Raw genomic sequence first — 24,679 nt, forward strand, 5'->3', positions numbered from 1 at the left:
TGCAACCTCACTTGCCACCAGGTCTCCCTGCTCAAAGCCTCCCTCACTCCAGACATGAGCAATGCAGGCTGAAACTCATGGAATTTAGGATGTGAGGTAAGTGCTGTACCAGCTTCTGGATCAGCTTCTCAGTTGCATAAATCAACACTGATCTTTTGAATTTCACATAGCCTGTGAGTTTACATCCAGTTGAGAAGCGCTGCCCTAGGCAGCAATAAATACACCTTTCCAAAAAGCCTAGCATGGAGAGAGGCTTCAGGAGCAGGCAGTGGACAAGCCCTGCTTTGCCAAGAGAACTGCAGAAGGGCACAGAGCCCTGGAACCTGAACAAGCTGAACAGGACATGTAACAGGGTGGCAGAAAGAAGCAGCAAGGATGTTTTGCAAGAGCCTTTGGCTTGATAGCTCCTGGAGGCTTCCAGCTGCAGATATGTACTTCTGGCAGGGAGTCCTTAGAGACAGCAAAGACTCCAAGCGCGCTGGAATAATACTCAGCAGACTTAAAGATGTGCATCCACTTCATTAAAATTCAATCCCCAAGTTCCTCTCTCTTTTTCTTTCCTAGAGTGTTTTCAGACATTGTTTTCCTGCATACCCGGATAACTGATGCTGTGCAGGGCTTTAGTTAAGGTAATTTGAGAATTCTTTTATAACGAAAAGATATAAAAAGTAATCTCCTAAGTACTTGATTTTCCTTCCATGACATTCCAATGTATCAACCTACTTCTTCTTTACCTCGTTAGTATTCTGAGGGGTTGTCAAAGACTTATTATAGTTCAGAACACAAAAACCAGGTCTGGCAGCCCCTGGGGGATACAGGGTAGAACAGAGTGGGGCACTAGCTTAGACTCAAGAGAGCTGAGCTCTCCTCCACAGGCCAGATGTTCATAGACAAGCTGCTTTGTTTTGGGAAGATTGCTTCCTGACTCTACCTCTGCCTTGACTTCTTTGGGGCAGGAAAAGTTCTTCTGCACTTGAACACTGCTCAGCAAAACCGGCACAGATGTACTGCAAATCAACAGCAGCGAATGAAACCATAATTGTAACAGAACCACATACCCCCCCAGTAAAACAATAGATATGACTGCCCAGGTCTATGTTGAAGTTACAAGTGTTGTATGTAACAGTGCAGAAGCAAAACTGCATTTCTAGATGCCCTTGAAAGAGACAGAGAGCACTCGGCACAGTACAAAGGTCCACAATAGTAATTCCATAGAATTTAGGCTTATTTTCCACTAGAGTAACAGAGAGCAGACACAGGTTCAAACAGAGGTGCCTTAGTTAACCTCATCCAGTGGCAGAGTGCAAGCAGCTCTTCCTAACTGAAACCTCAGGGTTTCTCCCCTTCTTGAACACATTTCCGTAAGAATTTCCTCACTCCCACACCTGTGGGTGGGTGTGTTTGGGCAGCCCTTGCTGAGAGAAATTGTATCAAACACATTGAAATATCAATGCACACAGCACCTTTTTCTGTTCGTTTGTTCAGTCTTTGTGATTTACATGTATCTGACATACAGTGGCTGAGAAGAACGTACATTCAGCTACTGAGAATGCACTTCTAGGGTTGTGCCATCCTTACAGCATTTGATTCTCAATCTGTTTCTCAAGCAGCCAACACTAAGGATGTTCATTAAGTGTTATTCCTTCCACCCTTCCACACCCTAAGGTCACCAAGGTTGTCACTCTTGCTCCCACTCTACAAAGTATCTTGCTATGTGAGCACAGTTTACTCCTTTACTGGACATCAAACTCCACATAAAATTGCTGTGCTGATCTCAGAGCTACAAGGTTAAACTTTCAATTCCTAAGCAAGACAGTTCACATCGAAGTGAGATACAAGGAGGTGCCTTGTGTATCTACAAAGCAGAAGGGAAGAACCTCCTCAGACACAGCTGCTGTCTGACAACCATGTTTTATGCAGAATGATTGGGCGTTACTCTGTTTTTACATCTTTCATCTGCAAAATAAGAAACTAAAGCTTCTGGAAGAAGAACACAATTACCCTACAATGGTGTAACATGACAATAAATTCAAGACAATCTGTATAAGCAAAAAGAGAAAAAGCACCCAAGCTTTTTCCAATTGGCAGTAGATAATAGTTAACAACTGCCCTGTTGGTAACCTTCAGAAGTGATCTCTAGAGCCATATAGCGGTTGGCAACCAGGGATAGCATCCAACTAGTTTCTGCATCCAGTTGTACAGAATTAGAGACATATGGAAATGAACAGCCTGGCAGAACAAGTGAACTCTGAAGCAGTGACTTCAATAAATAAATTCCTGTACACTGGCAGATGGAGAAAAGCACAGTTAAGGAGAAACTGTATTGCAGCAGCAACTTGATTTTAAACAATTTGTAAAAATCAGCCTTAACTTCAGATTTGAAGCATTTCCTTCAGTCCTCTTCTTGTTTGGGAAAATTCTCACCACTAAAGCAGGGATGGGGAAGGCAGAAAGATTTATGCAACAAAAGATACCAGAAGCTGCTTCAGGGAGCAGAGAATAGGACTGGGGAGTCACTCAATCATTTTTGCCTCTTATTACATTGCTAATCATGTCTTTGGTATCTTTCAGAAGGACACAACCAATCATTTCCAAAAGGCTAGGAAAGCAAGACGTGGAAAGACATTCTCAAGCCACATGGCAGAGTCTGAAACGTGAGCACTGTGGAACACACAGATCTCTCCAGCAGTGAATGGGAACTTGTGCTTGATGCAACAGCCACCTTCTGCACTAATTCTTCTGGAGACCAGTCTATTTCTGGGCAAACTGAATCTTTCCTGTTTACAGGCTGCAGACTGATTCCTAGTCATTGTTAAATGTGACAGATCAATGGAAAACAAGTATTACTTTTATTCCACCTTTTGTGATAAGGGGTCTCCCTGTCTGGGGATCTCAAATATTATTCTTCCTACCAGCTGTGAAACATTTTCTTGTGTATGTCTTCTAACCCCCATCGACATTATAGTCTATCAGATAGCAAGGGAACAGGTATTCATTCTAGTATCCCACTAGAAAGCACAGTGCAATGCAGAAAATTTTGTGCAGAATTTGCATTACTCTTACACATTATATGGTATGCACAGACTCTAATGTCCCTCTCTTTACTCTCTTCACTTAATTGTTATATAGGAGGCTGTGTATCTTTATGCATGGATGAAACCTGACAGCAATGATTTTCAATGCACAAGGACTACAAAAACAAGAAGAAAATAAGACTTTAAGGTATATTTTTATGCTTTGGAGTCTACTTCCACAACAGGATTGCACCATACTGGCATGGCATGGAAGCACTACCTGTGGTGAGCTTCTTAACCAGAACAAGCCATCCCCTATTAAACACAGAGGAGAAAATACTCCAGACAAACTGGGATAGCCCAGAGCTAATGAATCAGTTGTATGGACCAAGTACTGCACTTCTTCAGGAAAACAGTTCCTTGCTGCTGTCCTCTTTATGGGGAGCCAGGTGGATGAGATTCATGCTGCAAACTGAGGCCAAGACAAAATTAACCCCAGGATTATTGTGATGCAGAAGACGGTGAATTAAATTTCACTAAACAACTAAACTTCACTACACTCCATCAATAATAGGCCACCTTTTATTGCAAAGAAAGCCCCTTTCTCTTCCTGATACTTCATCAGTTAATATTGCATGTATGATCTCACTTCTTTGCACTGCTTGGTTACCCAAACATCTCAGAACTCAAATATCTGTAATACTTAATCTCCTCCTCCCATATCGCAGGGTGATCAAGAAAACCATCAGACAATGATTTTCCAAGAAGTGTACCTAAATCCAATTCCTGCATTAAGCTGAAACCATTTACAATAGAAATCACCTTAGAACCTGTTTCACTTTGATAAGAATCACCATGGGAAAGCCACGACCTGCCTTCCACAGATCCTCCCATACCTCTGTCAGCTCTATTATGGATTAGGCTATCTGCTTCACTACATCAGCTGCCCACATAATGTCCACAGCAAAGCAAGTACAGCCACTAACCCAAGGAGTCAAGGGCCATATACATGCACAAAATGAAAATAAAGATGGATTACCTTTGCATGGATGCCACTGTGTAAATGTTTTGTAATACATAATAACAGCCACTATTGAAAGAATGGAGAACAGATGGGGAGGGAGGTTGTGTTGAGAAGAAGGACTCAAACAGGAATATGTATTTTCTCTCCCACCTCCTTTGGTCTGGTAACAACTCTAAATAAACTTTCACAAATCTTCAGGTACAGACAATCCCCACCAGTGTGTTCCAATACTCCAGGCAACTCTGACTGCTTTACCACCACAGCACAAGGCATTAACATGCCTACAAAATGCTGCAACATCAGATTGTGAGGTCTGGATTCCCCCCACCTCTTTTACAGACCAACTCCTCTACCCAGCATTATGGTTGCTTCATCTACTGGCACCTTCAGGAAGGTTTGATGTGATTCTGGATGATCTAGCCTGCATCTGGATGATAAAGGCTTCGCTCTCGCTCCTAAACAGCCCCAGGAAGGCAGAGAACATTACACCACAGCAACAAAAGTGGGGTCCAGCCCTTGAGACTTCCCATTATGCAGAGATGAGCAGTATTACCCTCCAGCCTCAGCTGTTGTGATAGTTTTAAACACAGTAGAACCATAGTGGTTCCCCAAGGAGTGGCATGAAGTGAATATTTATCTTCCTGGCAGTGTGGGGGCAGACAACTGACGGCATATCAGAATTTAACTGGCAATGCAGATTCAGAAAGGTTGAAAAATACCATAAGGTTAAATCCGTATGTATGAATAGTGAACAACAGAAGAGGTTGAAAAATCACCCCGTGTTCAGCCCCAGATGTCACATGGGGCCTTCTTCCCTCACCGCCCCAAAAGATGCCCTCCCATTAACAGTAAGTTGGAAAAACAGTCAAGAAAAACACTTTGGTTTATGTACTGACAAGTAATCTAATACTGTAAGCAGCCAAAATAGTGTGTCTCAAGAACTGCCCAGCCTTCTTGAAAACAGAAGCAGCCCTGGAAAAAAAACCAACACTAACAAAAATAGAAGTCTTGTTTAAAAGTTAGTTATGAAAATGACAAAAAAAAAAAAAGAGAACAGCTTGAACTACATACCTTAGCTATTTGGACACACCAGTTCAGCAGGAGTTGGGAACCAATATTATCCTTATGTTCATGAACATAATCCAACAGGCAGCCATGAGGCATCAGCTGAGTGACCAGTTGAATTGTCGGGCTCAAGCAGACGCCGAGGAGTCTCACCAGGTGTGGGTGGTCCATACTGGCCATGATAAGAGCTTCCTGTAACAATAAAAGTGACCCAGTTACTCCAGTAACTTAAAGACTCTATGCATAAGATATTTCCTATTGCACCTCTAAAGGGGATCAGTGTCCTCTAAGCACCATGAATTCCTGTGCTGTCTACCCAGTGCTAGGTATACCTGGGGAACATCCAGTCTGATGTACTGTATACTTGATGTAGTGAGCCCCAAACAACAGAATCAGACTATCTGCACAGATCCAGTCATGGCTCAGATCTAAAATTCTGCACTTCCCTACATTCCCTGTCCCATTACAGCCACAGAAACAAAGATGTAAGTGTGATACACTAAACTTTGCTTTAAGGTCTCTTTGGGCTCATTTTACTTCCCATAATTTTGCTTCCTAAATACTTGTGGTCAATGCATGGAGCATCAGCTTCATATTAGGCAAGCAAACTACTGCCTCTCGTGTATAGCAAGATGGCCAGTCATGCCTTACTTCACAAGGTATTTGAGGAACGTGTGCCAAAACGTCCTACTGGAACAGAGAATTTATGCTCAGTGTTTGTAGACTTAAGCATGTAACATTTATATGTTGATTGATGCTTTCCCAAAGTTCAACCTGAAAAGGTCTAAGGATCAGGAGGTTTAGCGTGAACTTTTCAAATGTGCCTGATGCTCTTAAGTCCCACTGAAAGTCAGCAGATTCATTAAGCCATTAGGATATGACCATGTTACCATCTCATTGACTGCTGCACAGCAATAGCCTAAACCAGAGTTTGTGACAATGCAGTAGTAGCCCAGGTGCAGCAACACTCCTCCCTGTATCCTGATCCACAAGTAAATCACTACAGGAAGCAGCAGCTTTCTAAACCTGAGCCTCCAAGATCAGCCCCTGATTCCTCCAAAGTCCTCTTTCAACACATCTTGCATGAGTCATTTTGTTTTTTTCCATATTTCAGTTTTTCACAGAGTAAACAGGAAATAATATTCCTTTCTTTCTTCTAGACTTTGTCTTTTCCAGGCAGAAGTTTTCAGCTACCAAGCTGGGTTGTCCAGAAACAAGGATTTCATCTTGGCTATGCTATTCAACCCTAAAGCTCATACTACTGACAAGTAGCAGAGAAGCTCTCTATAAAAAACCTCCATAACTGTTCTTAGAGCTAATGCTGCCATCACAAGCAACTGGCATTTAAATGCAGCAGGGACAAAGCTCTTCTCTTTCATTCACTAAGCTGACTCCTCCATTTCAAGACCGCTTCATCATGGCAATGGAACAATGAAAAGGGAGATGAAATTGTGGCTTTGTAAAGCTATTTTGGTTCTCTGGTTTTTGTTGCCTTTTTTTTCCCCCAAAAAACCCGTATATGACATCTTTCTGACAACTTACAGAATAACAGTTGAAATAGTACCAAAGGGAGAAAGAAAGAAAAAAGGATGAGAAAAAGCTGAAGCTGTCATCTCAGGAACACAGGAACATAGCATACCCCCAACTCATAAAAGTTGGATGGTTTTTTTCCCTTCCCTATATTAAGGGGGAAAAAAAAAAAAACCCAACCAAAAAAACCCCAGTTCTGGCAAGTAGGCTGAGTTTGTATTAAAAGAAATTGCTCATCATAGTACAAAGACTATTTGAAACCAAATTGCAGAGTATTTGCATAATAGTTCTCTCTCTTTCTGTCCCTTTCTTTTTTTGGTAAAACAAAAAGATGAACAAGACACTAATTGTAGGGTTTTTTCCCTCCCAATAAGAAAAGAGCAGATGGTCCCCATTGGGGGGAGCGACTCCTTTCTTTTTCTTCCTAAATGTATGTGAAGAATAAATAAATGAATAAATGGGGGCTATTTGATGGAATGACAGAGGAGCAGATTTGAGGAAGATTCCGACACAAGAAATTAGAAAAGGGATCTGAATTTAAGTAGGTTTGCTCACATTCAGATTACTGTAGTTCCTACTCACTCAACTCTTAAGTATGGAGTCTCCTTGAAACAATTTTAGCCTTTTTTCTGCTGTGACTAGAAAATGTCCCCAAAGGCCACCAAAATAAATACCTGTCAACAGGTGCAGTATCCAGTTTCAGAGCACAAAATTCCTCTGCCTCATTTTTTTCTTTTCACCCCATTCATTTATCTCCTGCAGATGCATAAGGAGATTGTACTTGTTGCCTACTCCCTCTCTGACTAAAGGTAAGAGTTTCCCCAGAATGGAGACCTGGAATACTTTTCTTTATAATGAGGACTGATTAGAACAGAGACAAGATATTCTGTTTGCCTACCAAGGAACCAGACAAGACTTTGAAGCATGTGCTCCCTTACTCTCCAGCAACTCACCATTTCCAAGTCTGTCTGAGTCCAAAGGAAAGACACTTCTGCACAATAAAAAAAGCAAACAGTGCCATTTGTCTTGTTCTGATGTTACGGGAAAGCACATACTTTTGGAGAACAGTTCCAGAAAAAAAAATGTTGTTAATAAAACATTATGGACTGCTCAATAATGAATTGAGACACACAACAGAGAGCAAGGAAACCTTCATTATAGATCTAAGCCACTAACAGATACCAATTTCGCATGAATTTTGGCTTTACATAGTTTTTCTCATTAGTAAAACTACTGGTGTTTTTCTGGAACTTGCATCTACAGGAGAACTAAACTCAGGGCTATGTCTATCCAGCACAGCACACACACAAAGTAAAAGAGATTGCAATTGTTCTGCTGGAGCCTAATTAGACAAAACAGACAAACAACAACAGAAACATTACGACTTAGCAGCATTTTAAAAATCTGTTCAGCAAATAAGGAATATGAATTCCCATTTCAAAATCTGTTTGGACACTAACGACCCTGCAGCTACAGTTTCTGTGGCACTTGGGTACTCTGCTGAGTGTTTTCTACATATTTTCTAAAATATTTAATCAGGTAAGACACCTAAACTCACAAACTCAGCTGGGTGGCACTGACATCTTTCAAAACCAACCTCTGCAGTTTTCTGAATCTTTTGGTAGCTGTGTGTCTGCAGATCTTGTATCTACACTCAATTGGCACAATTACATGAATGAGTTTCAAATTGTGCCTATTCTAATTTAATGGAGAGGAAACTGAGGTAGAGAAAAGCGCAACCTACTATCCACGGTCACATGGGAAGTCTGAAGCAGAAGTGGGAACAGTGTCCCAGATCATTTTAGCTTTTCTTTCCTGAAAAAATTCCTTTGACAGTTGAAATATAAAAGGGATGGAGGGGAGAGAAATGATTAAGATATGGTACTTCATCTTTCCCCTGGGAGTCAGAGTCTTTGTAACACTGGCATCTGAGACATGGCAGGAGCAGTGACAGTTTTGAAAGGCTCCTGTTGGACATCAGGCACCCTTCTTCGTCTGTCTGCAAGAGTAGGAAGTTTATCACAGGAGTAACTCTCCAGCCAGAGCAAATCCCCTTCTGGAGTTTCTGTGTGCTGTTGCTGCTCAGGTATTACTTGCTGCAGCACAGCTGTAAGCCAGCCAGCTCAGACACAGGGAGCAGCTCTGGAGCTCAGCCTGCCTTTACCTCCAAGATGCAGGTCTGTGGTGAGCCCTGACCAGCTGAGGCTCAGGTACTTCAAGGTCTCAAACAAGTTACTTAAAAACAAGGCTTTCCTTCTTTGCAGCAGTGCTTGCAGTGTCAGTGTATCTGAGAGGAAGGCTGGCAAAGAAAGACTTTATTGCAGGCAGCTTGGCAGGACCACTGTTTGTGTCCCCCCGCCTCACCGTTAGGTGAGCTGAGTTGAGCCTTCCATATTCAAGTCAGCATTACACTTCTCAGATATGCTCTTTTGAATAAAGAAATCACATCATGTTGATCATTTCTCTCTTCAGCCCCTTTTGAATGTGGTTGTATTATTGCTCCATTAAGCTCAACTCCTGTGATTTATATACACAAGCCTACATTAAACAACTAAATTAAACCATGACATAAATGTTATTTTAATGGTTCACATAGATCTGCCTCCCATGTGCACAAGAGCACATCCCAAAGAAGGGGGAGTTTCTAGGTGCCAGTGACCAGATCTATGACTGCTTTCTGTCAGCAGAGCTATGTCAACAGGGCTCTGAGGAGGTGCAATTGCAATTGGAAAATCCCACACAAAACTGTTTCCTGATCTATTGTTTCTCTTGAGTCACATGAAGACATCCATCTGACAAAGAATTCAGTTAGCACAGACAAAGTCTGAAAAATCTCTGATTTCCTAACCTTCTGCTTCTAAATGTTCTTGCCATAAAATGCCCTCAAATAAAGCAAAACAAAGAAAGCCAGAAAAGAACAACCCAGCTGTTTTTCCTAATCAGTGTCGAGTAAATAAATGTACTTAAAAGCTGACTTCATACCGTGCTGTGCATTTTTCTGAAAGCACAGCTGTGCTGTGGTAACAGGAGAGAGATTACATTGAACACACTGCTTTTCACATTAATTTTACATTTCTTTTAATGGCTGGGACAAACACCTGTCTCGAACGCATGTCTGACCTGCTGCAGGGCACATCCAATTACAGTCCAACATATATTTCAATGCCTTTTGTTTGTCTGCTAGGTCTTACAATTTTTTTCAGGTTATAGCTGACATAGCCTATGGAGTCTGCACAACTACTTAAGCCACGAGATAGCACAAATATACACCTAACAATACACATGCCCACACTGATTGTATGACAATAACATCCATTGCTACACTTCCCCTGTATTCCCCATGCAAAATGCTGTTTTCTTGGCCTTAGAGCACTACTATACTTCAACACTTGGGCTGCACATTTCACCCCTCGGGCAGATACTCTCTGGAAAGCTGCTGTGGAAATGCCTCAGCCACTTCTGAAAATGAAATGAGAGTTGCAGCTATAGGGACCAGCAAAGGATATCGGAGTCCCACAGTGGAACAGTAGCAAACAGAGGCAGGACAGTAACAGAATAAACTGCCATAGCTGGTTTTCCAGGAACTCTTTTATAGTCATCAGGAATGAGCACATTAATATGGCACTTCCAGGCAAAAGTCTTATTTGGGACTTGGCAACAGCTTCTATAACCAATTTTACTGCTGTGTAATACGTAATACAGTGAATACACTTGAATGCTGCAGAGTCAGCCCTGAGGTTACTGCTGCAGGACTGAGCTTGTGCAAGTATGGCAACACATCCCATGTCCTGAGAAAACAGGTTTCTATGACTGCGCCCTTGTGGGAGATGGTGACAACACTCAGGTTGTGTACAACATTCTCTCAACTTCTCTCTGGAGAAGCAGGACCCAGGAGCAAATGAACAAAGGTATTTAAAAAAATAATCTTTCTATACATTCACATCCATACTCCAAGCATAAAGCAAGATGAATGTTTACAGTAGGTACAGGTTCATCAACAGTTGTTGCACTGAAGTGTAGCAGTGCACATCCAGGTCCAAATTCTATGTTAACGCTCACCAATTGCTTTTTCTGTGGGGAAACACTGAGTGTGGCTGGCACAGCAGGAAATAACTAGAGGTCTAAATCAAGGCCCTGTCACTAAAGAAGTCTAATGAACTGTTAGCCAGAGTTTTGCACTAACCACCATCTCTGTGAAACTCCCTTCATGCTTGTTTTGCTTTAGGAAGCCATGTTAAAGAAGCTGTATGTGACCAAACAGAGAAGATAACAGTATGAGTCTTGTTTACATGTGTTTCCTCAGAGCCAGGACAAACTCCTATGATTAAAGAGCCTACAGATTTAGAATGGGTGCTTTTGGACTTCATATCTTTTGGATGTAAGAGATTTGAACTTTTTAGTGTTTGGTTTTCAATAAGGAGTTTAAGCAGAGGTCTGTTGGGTAGTAAGTGTAGTAAGTGTAGTCACTGCATACTTAGACTGGAGTACAAGTGTTTTGCATCATTAAATGGTGAGATTAACTTATTTCTTCAGAAAGTTCTGGAAATTGGTCTGTCAGGTTTGTCATTACACCAAGAACTCTCTAGGATAAAAACTAAAACTGAAAAACAAAATAAAATTCCACATCAGGGACCACACCCTGTAGTCCATCAGGTACAAATGTGATGGAAACAGCATAAGGCAAGTGCCACTCACTTGGCTCCTATCAAACTAGTTCCATCAGGAGAAGGTGGCTCTGGATCAGCGTCCCAAACTGCATTCAGGCTGAAGCCTGGTGATGAGCAAGGCATGGTACAACACTGGAGTAGTGTGCTCTCCACTGTCCAAGAGCAGGGTTGGTCCCTGGCTGGCCTCTCACTGCTGAGTGGGTACGTGGCCTTTTCTGGAGGTGGTGTCTCTAAATGTGCTGCATTTCTCAGAGCAGGCAAACCCTCCGAGACTCCTCTGCCTGTCACAGCACTTGCACACAGCAGAGAGTACACAGTCTGACTGACTTTGCTGCAGAGACACAGCCTGCATTGTTGACACCGAATTCCAAGGCAAGCGACTGCCCCATGTGATTCAAATGCATCAGAGAGATGCCCCACTTTCCTCCTAACACTTGAAACTAGCACAATTCAGGGATTTGAAAGCTCTTCCTCTTGAAGGTGATGCTTACAGACTGCTGGGTCAAATCTGCCCACCTTTGGGAAGCAGAAGGTCCTATTCATGCAGGAATAGACACCTTCATGTGCTCACAGAAGCAAGTCTGGGTCACTATATATTTTGGAGCAACATAAAATAAATTAGAAAAAAAAAAAAAAGTAAAAAGCACTCCAGTGATCCCTGTCTTGCAAACACTGAGGGCATGGACCTCCATGTTGACTCCAGCAGGACTCAGGTGCTTAGAGTTAAGTACATATTTAAATGCTCGAAAATACAGGAGATACATTTTGTAGAACCCACACACTATACACTTCTTACTTCTCCCTGCTTTGTACCAATTAAGTCTCCCAATTCATCAGAGCCTGAGTTAGCAGAGGAGGAATCTCAAGCCTAAAGGAACAGACCTCTAGTGCGCAACAAACTAAGTGAAGATTTTCCATCAAACATTTGGTCAGGGGACAGCTCCCACCAGCCTTTCTGTGAACCTTGCCCAAAAACACTGATTATGGTGATGAGAAAGCCCATTTTCAGTTCACTTTTATTCATAAATAGCCAAGAGTTCAGGATCTCAGCAACTAGAAGTGTTCCCACTGAAAGTTATCATAAGAAGTTACAGTGGGTTTCAGGCTGGAGATTCCCCCTTGCAGATCAGGTGTTACTGGTTCAAGAGCACACAACACCTCTTAGTAAAAATATTGTATCATTCTGACAAATGTTTTACTTACAGTTTGTGACATACATCACTATTTCAGAGCAGTCTGTCAAAAGTGATTTATTTCTTACTATTTTGATGCAACTAGCAAAAATGCTTGAAGTTTTAACCGTACAGTCTAACAAAGCCTAACAGTCTAACAAAGTATTCGAATGCGAGGGTAAACAGATCTTGTCCCTGACCAGCTTATATACAAATTTAGCCTCAGCTGCAGATTCCTTTCAGAAGGAGGGAGTTATTGCTTGGATTTTTGACTTAAGTGAGTGATGGCGAGGTCTTAAGAATGAGTGATAGAAAAAAAAAATCTATCAAGTTCTCACTCCTTTCTGAAGAGTCTTCGGGCATTGCTCTGATATTTTCTGTTACTGCTGAAAAGCTTCACTTTATAATCACACACTCAAAGCTCCTTCCTTCTTCAGGATCAGTTTAAAGGGATAGCATCAGATTAAAACCTAATTTCATCAAGTGTGTAATCAACATTAAGAATTGTTTTAATCAAAGATACATTTTGCCTGTAATGCAGGTATTTCACCTCTCACTACTGAGAATTCAAATCAGACTCATCTCCACCTTTCCCTCATCTGCATTCAGCTGCTCAAGAGCATCACACTCAGCACTCAAGTACTGCAAAGGGATGTTATTTAAACAAGGAAAGTTTCATTGGACTATTTGGTTCACAGTTAGATTTTTTTTCTGACCAAGCCGTCATCAGTGAGCCACAAAGTCCTCAAAAGCTGCCTCACATTCCCTGTGTCACAGCGCTTCCACATCACTCTGCCTGTGGTTTTCTCCTCAGCTTCTACAGTTCTTCCTCCCACATTTTCTTCCCTACTTTCATGCACAGTGTTTAATATTCCAATTTGGATTTGACAACAGTCCTATCTAATAAACATAGTCTGACTCTTAAAACAATTGAAAACAGAAATTCACCAGAGTTCATTCAGCAAATGACAAAAACAGGTGCTTCAATCACCATTAGATTTCAAAAAAACATCTTCTAGCTGAGGAACTCACTGGAATATATCTCTCACTGAAAAGCTTCAGCAGAAACTCTTCCTTTTAGTTTCAGCAAGTGAATAAATATATTTCACCAAGAAATATTTGTTCAATATTTTGCCAAGAAAACAATTCATCAATGAAACTAATTTTCTCTCCTCATTGCAAACACCATTTCCCCCAAACATTTTAATTACTAAAATAACTTCTCAGAGGACTTGTGTCTTTAGCAGGTGACTCTGGGCACTGACCTAAGCCAACCAGAATTCATTTTAAAAAACCCCAAAAAACTATTGGCTTAGGTTCAGAAAACAAAGAGCAAAATTCTGCTTTTATGTACACAGATCATCCCACTGAACTCCATCAAAGGGCACTGCACAGACAGCAGAAGCACCTCAACACCAGGGAATGTTTCCCAGTAGATTCAGCCTGGGGGCTGCCTATGCACTGACATTAGTCAGTAAATGGAAGCCCAGAGAATTACCCCTATCTAGACCCTGTTCCATGTTCATCTACTTAACTGAGGTCTTACGTTTCCATCAGATAAACTGTTCTTTGACTGTACCTCAGCTGTTGCCTACCTTTGCATCGACTCTGCTCCATATCACAGATTCTCCCTCTGCAAGCCCATCATTGAAAGTCTTCAAAGCTTTTATTGAGCAAATGCAACAGAGCTGCAATTGGCCAACAGAGCTCAAAAGTCTCTTCTTAAACATTTCTGTATTATTTGTCATGTAAAGCATGAAGATAAAACCAGGCCCTGGTCTATCAGAAACGTACGTAATTCTATTTCGTACAATGCATATTTGTCTCTGTAATTAAAAGCCTAATATTCTATACGAAGCAGAAACCTTCAAGACACACTTGTAATCACCTTGCAAGTAACTAAGAGCTATTCTCTCTCTCTTACTGCTAATACACAATTTGCCTTATATATCAAGTGTCATCCAGTTTCTTTAAAATACGTGACCTGGGGGACAGCACTGATGACAAGAGATGTTTGAAAAGAACATTTTAAACACATTCTCAGTGGATAAGTAGACAAAATAGCTGAAAAAAACTGTCTGAAAGAAACACCTCATACAGTATTTGCTTGTTTAAGTAAACATTCCGAGGTAATTTAAAACCAGAGCATAATTACAAATTAATTAAAAAAATAAAGTAATTCGCTTAGAGGTTAGGAGATGTGTTGCAATCCAGAGTCCCATTTATAAATTGTTATAGTAATAATCATTTCTCTGCCCTTTATCTGCTGTGTCTATCTGGATTGAATGCCTTTCAGGGCAGGGACAAGCTCATTGTATTTTCAACAGGTCCAAGAGTTGCTGCATATTACAACAAAAAGTAACATGAAAGTTAATATGGCAAACGTTGCTCTGCAAAACCTTTTTAATTTTGGAACTACAGTTTCAGTATTGAAGGACCAGGCATTTCAAACCAGCAATTGCTGCTCTGTGGACTGCCAGCCCCAGCATGACCTCGGCTCTATCCCTTTATTCCAGTTACTGCAGTGGTACCTAAAAGGTATTGGCAGAATATGACAAAGATTATCAGTAAGCCAGTCAGGTACCAGATTTCCATCTTATTTTTCTCTTACAATTATGGGACAAGTAGCAACAGGGACAGCTGACTATCAGTTGTAAATAATATGTGGAATATTAATATAAACAGATTATAATTATTTTTATAAATCTGTGACAGTTGCTGATGTATCAGAGGTGTCTGGATCGGTGCTGAGACATGGAAACAATTTTTGAAGGGTTATCTGCAACAAAGCACTAAGGGAGAAGTATTCCAAACTACAGTATTCTGAAGGTAAAATATATTTCAACAGTGATACTTCAAATTCAGCTCCTGTAAGCCTGAGTTCCTGTACCCTTACATTCCTATTAAAAACGGTCACAGCATGAGTCTTGGATTTTTTTTTCTCACTACAACACAGTAACCCTTGTTCTCCCTTAACTTTAACTTGACTTGGCACTTTGGCAGCATAAAACCAAGTATGACAAATACAATGCATTGATCCTCCAGGGCCCTTTGCCCTTGCTTACTTTCTGCGTTGTTGCTGATCTGTGAATTGCAGCACATGCTGGAGCTCACCCAGCCCCATCAGCCTGCCTTCATGACAAATCTGATATGGAATAGCCTGCCCATCTGGCACTGAGCTAAATCACAGACAAGTGTGCTTCAAAAATGATTAGCCAGCATATTCATGCAGTTTTACAGCCAGCTCCTCTGACAAATATCAAGACATTTCTTCTTCAGTCTTTCCCTCAAACCTCATTAGACTCACCTTTAATCTCAAACTACTGATGGTTTGTTTGGGATGTATTACAGTTAAGCCTGTGGAAACAGTACCTCTCTTTTATTAACAGAGGTCCCATAAAAATCTGCGTTTTTTATCTGCGTGGCAACATTTTGGCATACACGTTGCCCTTTGGGAACTTAAACATTAACATGTGCCTATTTTATATTGCTAATGTGAGCTGGAGGCACAAAGAAAGAATGCAAAGCAACAGGATCTTTCTTAAATACAGGTTTTTAGTTTCTTTTAGTGGTAAATCAGTACTAATCACCTGGTTGTCAGCACCAAATGCTTCTTTAAAACTGGATATTTGTGTCAGCTTCCTCTCACAACAGATCAAGCATTGTTCAAGAATCTCATTTTCCATTTTGCCAAGTTTTGTCAGTTTTATTTCTGCACTTTGCATCTGAATGTCAGAAAGACTGTATGAAGCATTCCAGTATTCCTGCTGATGTTTAAGGAAGGTTGTTTCTCATGTTTGTAATGACAAGTCTTTCAGCTACAGACTTCCACTCCAGCAAGATCTGTGCTTACAGAGGTATATCTTCCCCTCTGCCTTAAATCACACCATTCACTTGTTGTGCAGATGAAAAGACCCACACCTGCAGGCAGTATCCTCCTGGGACACGAGTCCCCAGAATTCATGGCCTTACAGCATCAAACAGAAATTTTTATGGAAGTGTGTAAGATTACTCTCCTAAAAGCCCAAATTCAGATACAAGTACATAAGTCCTGGGAAAATATGAAGCTGGAGGAGAGCATTCTGGTCCAGGTCCAGATTTAACCCATAGTAAAGGGTGGCAACACACAGCACAATGCCAAGAACAAGCCCTCACAGTACTGTATGTAACAGAAAGCTCATCTTGGAAATACAAATCCCACAAACATCTGATTAATTAAACTATTGTGTACCACTTATGATACTCACAGCACCACTTCTCTCCCTCTTATTTTTTTTTTAATATTCTCATCTGTTGCCTGTTTGGTTTGTAGTTTTCAAAAAAGCTCTCTTCTACTGTGTCCCGATAAAACAGTGGCAAATATGGGACCCTGACCTTCGTAAAACTAATGTATACAGCCAAGCAAATAACTGACTTCATGTTTCAGTAACCAAGGCCAAAAGTGCACTTCAAAGCAACAAGTATCAACCCTGTTATTGGGGTACCTTATACCTTTAAACAGAAAGTGTAATACAGGACATCAGCTCAAAATGTTTTCTTCATACACACACACACACACACACACTTTACAGCCAAAACTAATTCTTGAATTTGATTAGAATTTTAAATAGTTTCAATGAATCCACAGCTGTATTTCTCAGTGAATAAGGTAACACTCCCACCAGATCTTCTCCCCACTCACAGATTTATCCAACCTCATGCAGGGGTTCCAAGTCATAGAACAATACAAACTTGAAATAAGGAGTTCTGCAATTGCCATAACAAAAAGCATCTGAATATACTTCCTACCTCATTTAGGAAAAACTCATACTGTCAGTCATTCACTAAAGCATGGGATTCTTCCTTAAACCCGTGGCAGACTTCTTGGAAGGATTACTCCAGAGGTGAGGTCCTGGCCCTGCTGAATTCACTGGCAAATTCACAGCTCTCAGAGGTTTCACTAGAGCTCAGATTTCCCCCATCAGCAGTAGCAAGCCAACTCACTTTCACTCACTGTATTTTCCAGTTAGAGTGTTATGCCAGCAGAATTGTTTCCAAACGGCCTGGCTTGTTTGTCTATGCTTGTACTTCATCCTTTCTGTGTCTATATTTTCTCCATACAGCCACTTGCCCTTGCACATGGAAAATTAACATCCCCCCTGCACATACACACACATTTTACCCTCACATTCTATGCAAGGAAAAATTACTGAAATAAAAGGTTACAGGAGAAAATTATTATTTAAGATGGAAATAACAGAAATGTAGCCTTGAAACAGTTAATCTTCAGATGACTAAAAGCAGTTAACCTTCAGCAGTGATCAGATTTCCAGCTTCTGTAGAGGCTGATCACTCTCGGGGCCTGTGCATGGCATGCAGCGTTCTCAAGGACAGCTTGATTTCTGGCATCTCTGGACAAGTTGGAAATTGTAATTGCAATCACAGTGAGCTTCCATGCCTGGAACTGACAGGCAAACAGCTCCCCCTCCTAAGTGGCTCTACTTACACTTACAGTGTGTGCAAGTGGGAGTGGGGAGGCTACACAAAAGGGAGCCTACAATCAGAGGAGTTAGGTCACCCCTTGCCCCCACCCTCAGCAACTTGACGTGATGGAGTGAAAACCTGTTTCAATTGCAGCTGGAGCGCAGTGCCAGGCAGTTCTGACACACACCCTTAATGCCATTTGGAAAGGAGGATGTTTACATAAATGACAGCAGAAGAAGATAAGGAAAAAGGTCTCATTGCTGCCATAAAGGATTTCATTTGTTCCTACAGTTGCCCTTTAAACTGAGGTTCAAGATGAACTTGGTGGTATTTCCCAAGTAGCCCAGGCAGTCAGTGGAATGACTGTGAGGTGCCTGGATCCAGCTACTGTCAGTACTAACATCTTTTCAGACTTTCAGAAGCATCTACATGGTCTGATCTGAGTCAAACACCTGGATAGGTAGTAGCATGAGATGTGTACAGGGAATTAAAAATAATCAAGGGACAGAAAAAATATTTCTCCAGTCACTTATATAGTCACGTAAGGCAGCATCTTACAAGGAGACTGAGTGCAAATGCATCTGTGTCTGAGAATGCATCTGCATCTGAGAAACTACACCACAGAGTGTGTCTGTAGCCTCAAGGGCTCTGTGAATGCCACTGCAGGCCAAGGAAAGAACCCAAAGTCTAATGCCAGTGGTGGAAACCAAGGAAAGGTAAGTCTTCTCTCACCTTCCCCACCTGACTAGCTAGCTGTACCTCCAGTGTACTTCCCACAATGGCATCTAGACATACCCGAAGAAACAAAGAAAGCATCTAGACCTATCCATATCTCTGTGGGTTTTCAGCTGAACAGGAGATAAAACTCTCTTTTGCTAGGTGGCTATATGATTTTTTTTCTCTTGAAACCTCTGAACTGAAGATAAGTTTGATACTGATATCCTCAAGTCAAGGACTTGTCTTTATTATAAGACAATTTAGAAAAAGCTGTTTCTTTCTGCAGCACATCTGACTGCTTTATTAATTTAGTTAATTAGGCCAGATGTAAAGAAAAGATGTGGGTATCAGCCCCTTATATGCAGCTTTAATTTGTTTACTGCATGCCTGGTGGAGGTCATTGTCACATATTTGCACTTTGTGTGACAAATTCTCTCCTGCATACCGAACACTACTCCTACAGACAGCAGGGAACTGCAGTGAGTCCAGGCCAAGGCAAGAAGCCCCTAGATCTTAATTATAAAACCATAGAAGAAATAACTGCCTCTGAAGCTCTCTTACCAGGAAACAAATGAGAATGGGAAATTTATTTCCAACCATAAATCCCAAACCCTTCAGTTTAATTTTTCCCAAGTTAACTTTCTCACCTAGCTAAGCAGCGCTGCCTTCTATTATTAGCTCCTGGCCCAATATCAGCTGACCACCATCAGTCAAACTGTCTTCATCTCAATGAGCTCAGGGACTCCCAAGGAACTCTATGTATGCTGACTTGTGCTTGCAGCCTCTAATTATTTCCTAACAGATAATGGAGCATTTAAGTTCAGAGAGGATAGATTAAACTTGTAAGTGGATCAAAACCCTGGACAGAATCAGAGCTCACAGGATTACTTGCTGGAAACATCGGTCTTAGAGGGCTAGAGAGGGAAGACTGACATCAGCTGTCTGTTTCCTCAAGACAAGTTTATTTTTTCAGCATCAAAGGCTGTTTGCTATGCTCTCCAACTGCAGTATGACTTTAGAATCTATTACATTACCAGTCAGGCATCTGGCTTGATGTTAAACCATCTGATGAGGCCAATGGCTACTTGACTTATCACTTATCATAACAGTCAAATAAATTGAGGCTGAGGAAAGGAAATTGTTTTCACAATGCACCCTGAAATCTGGTTGGTGGGAGGGATGACGGTGGTTTTTTTTAAGTTATGTGTTGTTATTAAATAAGCAAAGAATCTATGAAGTAGTGCTGCACCTCACCAAAGAAGAATTCTTTCACAGATGAAGGTGAAAGAACTGTTTTAAACACTGCAACAGACAGACTCATTTCACAAACTCTTTCCCTGAGTCCTGGTTTCCTGCAGTTTTAGGACTCACGAGGTGGAAGATGGTGCCCTGCATAGATCAGAGATTCTGTATTGATAGAACTCCTGGTTTTTTGCTTATTGTAATAGCAACTGCCAACTCTCTGCCATCATCATGTGACCTCTCAGTGGCAGCTATACAGTTTTCTTATTCTAACCTCTTTCTTTACTCCTTCTTTATTTTCTTAATCTTTTTTCTTCCTTTACTCTTTTCTTAGTCTCTTGTGGGTAACTTAAAACTGATGGGTTGTATTTTACTTAAGTTGTGGTTGTCATGTGCTGGGTGCTTTAGTGAAATGCTTCTCCTTGGCTGTATGTTACTTCTGTGAACCTTTTGCCAAAATGCTTATTTTCTTACTAAATTAAAAGAAGTCTCTTGTGAAAAGTCTGTGGCTTCTTCTCTTTATGCAAATTCAAGGTATTAAAGAACTACAAGGCTTTGCAAAATATTCCGTGCTGAATTACTTTGGACTCTTAGACATAAGTAAAACAGCTGGGCAGCTCGTGGCTTTGACCCAGGGCTTTAAAATAAGTCCCTATTCCACTGTCAAGTAGCCCCTTAGCTGCATATTTGCCTTTTTGTCTCAGTACAAGCATGTCTTCCCTGCCTAAAACTCAGGCCCTTCTTAAATTCTGTTACCAGCCTTGGGGTGAGGAGCAGGATGTAGTTCCCTCCTGATACCCCTGTGTCTGCTGGTGACTCCCTCCCAGGCACACTTGCAGGCAGACCAGTAGCAAGAGCACCTGCACTCTGGATTCAAATTTCAGCCCCCTTCTGGGGACAAGAGGTGTGACCAGCCAAGTAGGGAGGAGAAACTATAACCCTCCAGTTTAAGCACATAACCATTTCAACACCCGAGGGGAAAGTATTTTAGATTCCGAAATTATTCCAGAGATAATACATACTCAGAAACACGTGGAAAAAATGTAAACCTACATTTTACAAAACTGTAACAACATCCTCAGCGTGGTGAAAACAAATGCATAAAAGCCCACACGTACATTCTGGTTCTGCCCTGGAGAAGGCAGTCTGGGTTCCTTTGCAGACTCCAGGTTGCATTGTTGTAACAGACATGGACTGCTGCAGTGATAAAAACTATGTAAGAACGCAGGGAGCAGAGCAAAAGAAAAGAGCTGACTGGGAATGTGTGGAGAAAGACTGGAAAAAAGACTTTGCTGCAACTCCCCAAAGAAAAATTCCAAATAAGGGATGTGTTTTTTGATGATGGTCAATTCATCATCCCCTGATGGGAACGGGTGGGAGGCATTTGGCCCTAGTAGGTCTAATATCAGGCATTATATCATTATAGTCATTACTGATCCATTAGCGGGTGTTCAGGGTGCTCAAATGACAGCCCAGTAGCCAAATTGTTGTTCTTTACTCTTTCAGCATAACATTTAGCAGAATTTCAGGAGCTCACAGAGCACTTTTAGACTTGCATTCTGCCAACATCAGAAGTTTTAACCAGAGCTATGGGTAGTGGCACTAGCATCTATACCAGCTATTTCTGTAGACACTCAAGTGTCCCAAGTGCTCCCTCTGTACACAAATCACCGTTTACCAAAGGTTTTCCATTTTCCAGAGCCTCTCTAAAAGGAATGGTAACTTTTACTTGCAAGCACAAGGACATTCACAATCCAGGGAAGAAGTAATTGCTAACAGAAGCACACCTGTACTTGACAAGGACAAAAAAATGAAAGTCAAGGGTGTGACTCATATAATGACACCTCCTTCCCACTAATCTCCTCTTCCCATTCCCTACCAACATGTCAGACCCTTATTTGAGAAAGACCTAACCCCACTATGTTCATAACAGCATTTAGCCACCCATGTACCTTTAAAACATATTCATAATACTCTTCTTACTGAAGTACAACTGATGTATTTTTTTCCATACATACACTTAAATGTTCCTCATAAAGTAAGATAGTAAACTGTATTCTGTTTTATCAGGATAGCTGTACTGACCAAAGTCTTGGAGTGTGAATGAGTCAAACACATTTTTCTACTTGTACTCTTCACTGAAAGATATTTAAGTTATCTCCTTGTAATGGCTTATAATTTTTAAACATTTAACATATCTTTTCTGGGACAGGGAGGAGTGGTCACATTAAAACCATAAACAGCATCTAGGTCATTCTCTTTCAGAATGTAGCTTGTTTCAGGAAATAAATGACTGGGTTAGGAGGCAAGGAAGGCAGGACTGGATGAACAATTAGCCAAAAGAAGGAAATGAAATCATCTTCTTCACCCATGCAGTACAGCAAAGGATTACAGACCACTGTACATATATCAAAACCAGCATTGATACAAAACCTTATTATTTCTTCTTATTGTCACTTGCGTCAGCTAATTCTGAAGTCCAATTCTCTTTTATTATGATTAAAAACAAATTAAAGGTTATTTTTAACCTCAGGAACTAAAACCAACTTTAACTTTTCTCTCACCTTGTTACCACTGGGTCAGAGGCTCATGAGAAACTTCTAATTTAGAGAGAGACCTTTCCTAGTGTAACTACCTTACAAATCTCTAGAGCTGCCAAAAACCCTTCATCATTTCTGAGTCATTTATCAGGTGTTAGGACACTGGAGGGAACTGTGGTCTGCTGAACTAAGTCCGCTGAACAAGCTAAACTATGAAACCTCAGACAAGCAAATCTGCCTTTTAACCTTATGTTTTCTTTGTAGAGCACTTCAAGGTAAATCAGCATCAGAGCAGCAGATATTACTATTACTTTATCAGATCAGACTCAGCTGGTGCAAGGTGCTCAGTTCCACTGACTTTCATATAGTAATAACATTCTCTTACCTTTAGGCTGGAACCTACATCACTGACTGCTGATACTAATTACCCCTTCAGTGCAATTTATTGCTTTTAAATAGGGTTGAAACAGCCTTTTTTTTTATTATTGTGCATAATGATAACTGAATGTAATCAACAAAAACGTGCAGTGCTCTGTAAAAAGCACAGGAAATCCCTTCCTCTATACAGCCTTCCTTCAACTGCCTATAAACTCACACATGAAACAGCTGAATCCATAACTGTACATTCTCCTTGTGGATTACAGTCTCTTTAATGCTAACCCAATTAGGTCTATACACTGAACAGATCTGCAAGACTTAAAAGTCCTATGTAATTTTCAAGTTCACAAGAGGGATTTACAAAAAAGCACAACTTTCTGTGACTTGTCAAAAAATTGTCACGGAATAGGATATAGACATTCATGGTGTCAATGAGGCTTGATCTTGACACAGAGCTGAAAACTGAGTACACAGTCACTGTGATCACAGAACATTCATGGAAATTATGATCTTGCCCTCTTATTAATGGTATTGCAGCTTACTAAAGCAAAAGGGCTTTTAAATCCAGCATATTTTAGGTTTTTACCCCTCTTCCCTGTTATGCTTTGTTGCTCGGACTCTTGGTGTTTAGTTATCAGAACAGTGAAGCAGAAGAGAGCTGAGATAAATTTATGTTCCCTTGAGTTCTGTGCCAGTAGATACTTGCATGCATGGCAAAGATGCTCCCCTGCAACTCCTTCTCTCGTGTCTCTAGCTTTTCTGTTACAGGAACATACAATATGTGGCACATGAGACGGAGGAGTTTCAGCCTTACACCAATCAGAAAACCATTTATAAGAAGACTCCAAATATCTGAGGGGGTCCATGACATTTGGAATCAAAAACCCAGCCCTTACAGGTCCTGTGTAAAAGCCTCCTTCTGGTATTTAAACATAAGGAAAGAAAACTGTCAGGAATTCCTCTTTCTAATCTCCATGGACTACAGAAAGACACCACCCACCAACCCTGGCCAAACATCAAGACACTGATCATGTCTTACTTACATCCATAAACTCCACATTGGCTTTCGGACCAGTGGTCTCATTAAGGATCTTAATGGCTACAGGAATCTTGACGGTCTCTCCCTCAGGGACCCAGATACCCTAGAAAAAGAAGGAAAGGTGAGAGAAGACTATGAGACAACAATCAGAAACTTCATTTAGGAGTTACAGTTCTTTTTGATGCATTCTTTTGATGCATTATGGAGATCGGTTACAAACCTCAGAACTGAGAATACACAAAGCTATAAAAATAACACAAATCCCAAAAAACTACTTCTTGCACCAAAAGTAAACCCTGATGTAAAATGAACCATGCTGTATCAGTGAAAGTCCTCATCAAGCCCCTTTGATTTTCCTTCCAAAAGAGGGTTTCTAAAGAGTAATGGCAGCATTGTCAGTGATGTACTTTTCCCACTGACTACTGATTCAGATAAAATTGAACAAAAATCTGGATTTTCTGTCTGGATTCTGATGCTCAACTCTGAAGCTATCTGGAAACTTTCAAAACTGATTATCACCAGGTCACAACATCATGCAGGAACAGGACACCCTGAGAACAATATATTTAGAGTGAAACATTTAGGGACTATTTCTCTAATTAATTGATGCCAGAGAATTAAAAGCTCAGATACTTAAAAAGGAAATTTTAAAATTAAAATTCACAAATTGTGTATGTCTTGGCTACTTTTCCATCCTTCTTGACTACTGCTGTGTTCTTGTCAGCCTCAAGGTACCCATCTCTATTATCATCTAAGTATATTCAAACTGATTATTCATAAATCTATTCCCATGAGCTTGTAGTTACAGTGACCTGGTCTGTGCTTCCT

The 24,679-nt window shown here is 40.9% G+C and overlaps 1 protein-coding gene across 2 annotated transcripts in view; it reads right to left on the bottom strand.

The window, feature by feature from the left end:
- The window catches only part of ERBB4 (erb-b2 receptor tyrosine kinase 4), a 370,853-nt gene that overhangs the window by 90,519 nt on the left and 255,655 nt on the right, over positions 1-24,679 (bottom strand). For both annotated transcript variants that reach the window (XM_018071745.3, XM_018071743.3), the window contains exons 18-19: positions 23,856-23,954; positions 5,110-5,295 (exon numbers count right to left, since the gene is read on the bottom strand). In XM_018071745.3, the coding sequence (XP_017927234.1) occupies positions 5,110-5,295; positions 23,856-23,954 (285 nt within the window). The remainder of the gene's footprint in view (positions 1-5,109; positions 5,296-23,855; positions 23,955-24,679) is intronic.

This window comes from Manacus vitellinus, unplaced genomic scaffold (assembly GCF_001715985.3).
Source record: "Manacus vitellinus isolate BGI_N305 unplaced genomic scaffold, ASM171598v3 scaffold_20_pilon, whole genome shotgun sequence".
Classification (NCBI taxonomy): Eukaryota; Metazoa; Chordata; class Aves; order Passeriformes; family Pipridae; genus Manacus; species Manacus vitellinus.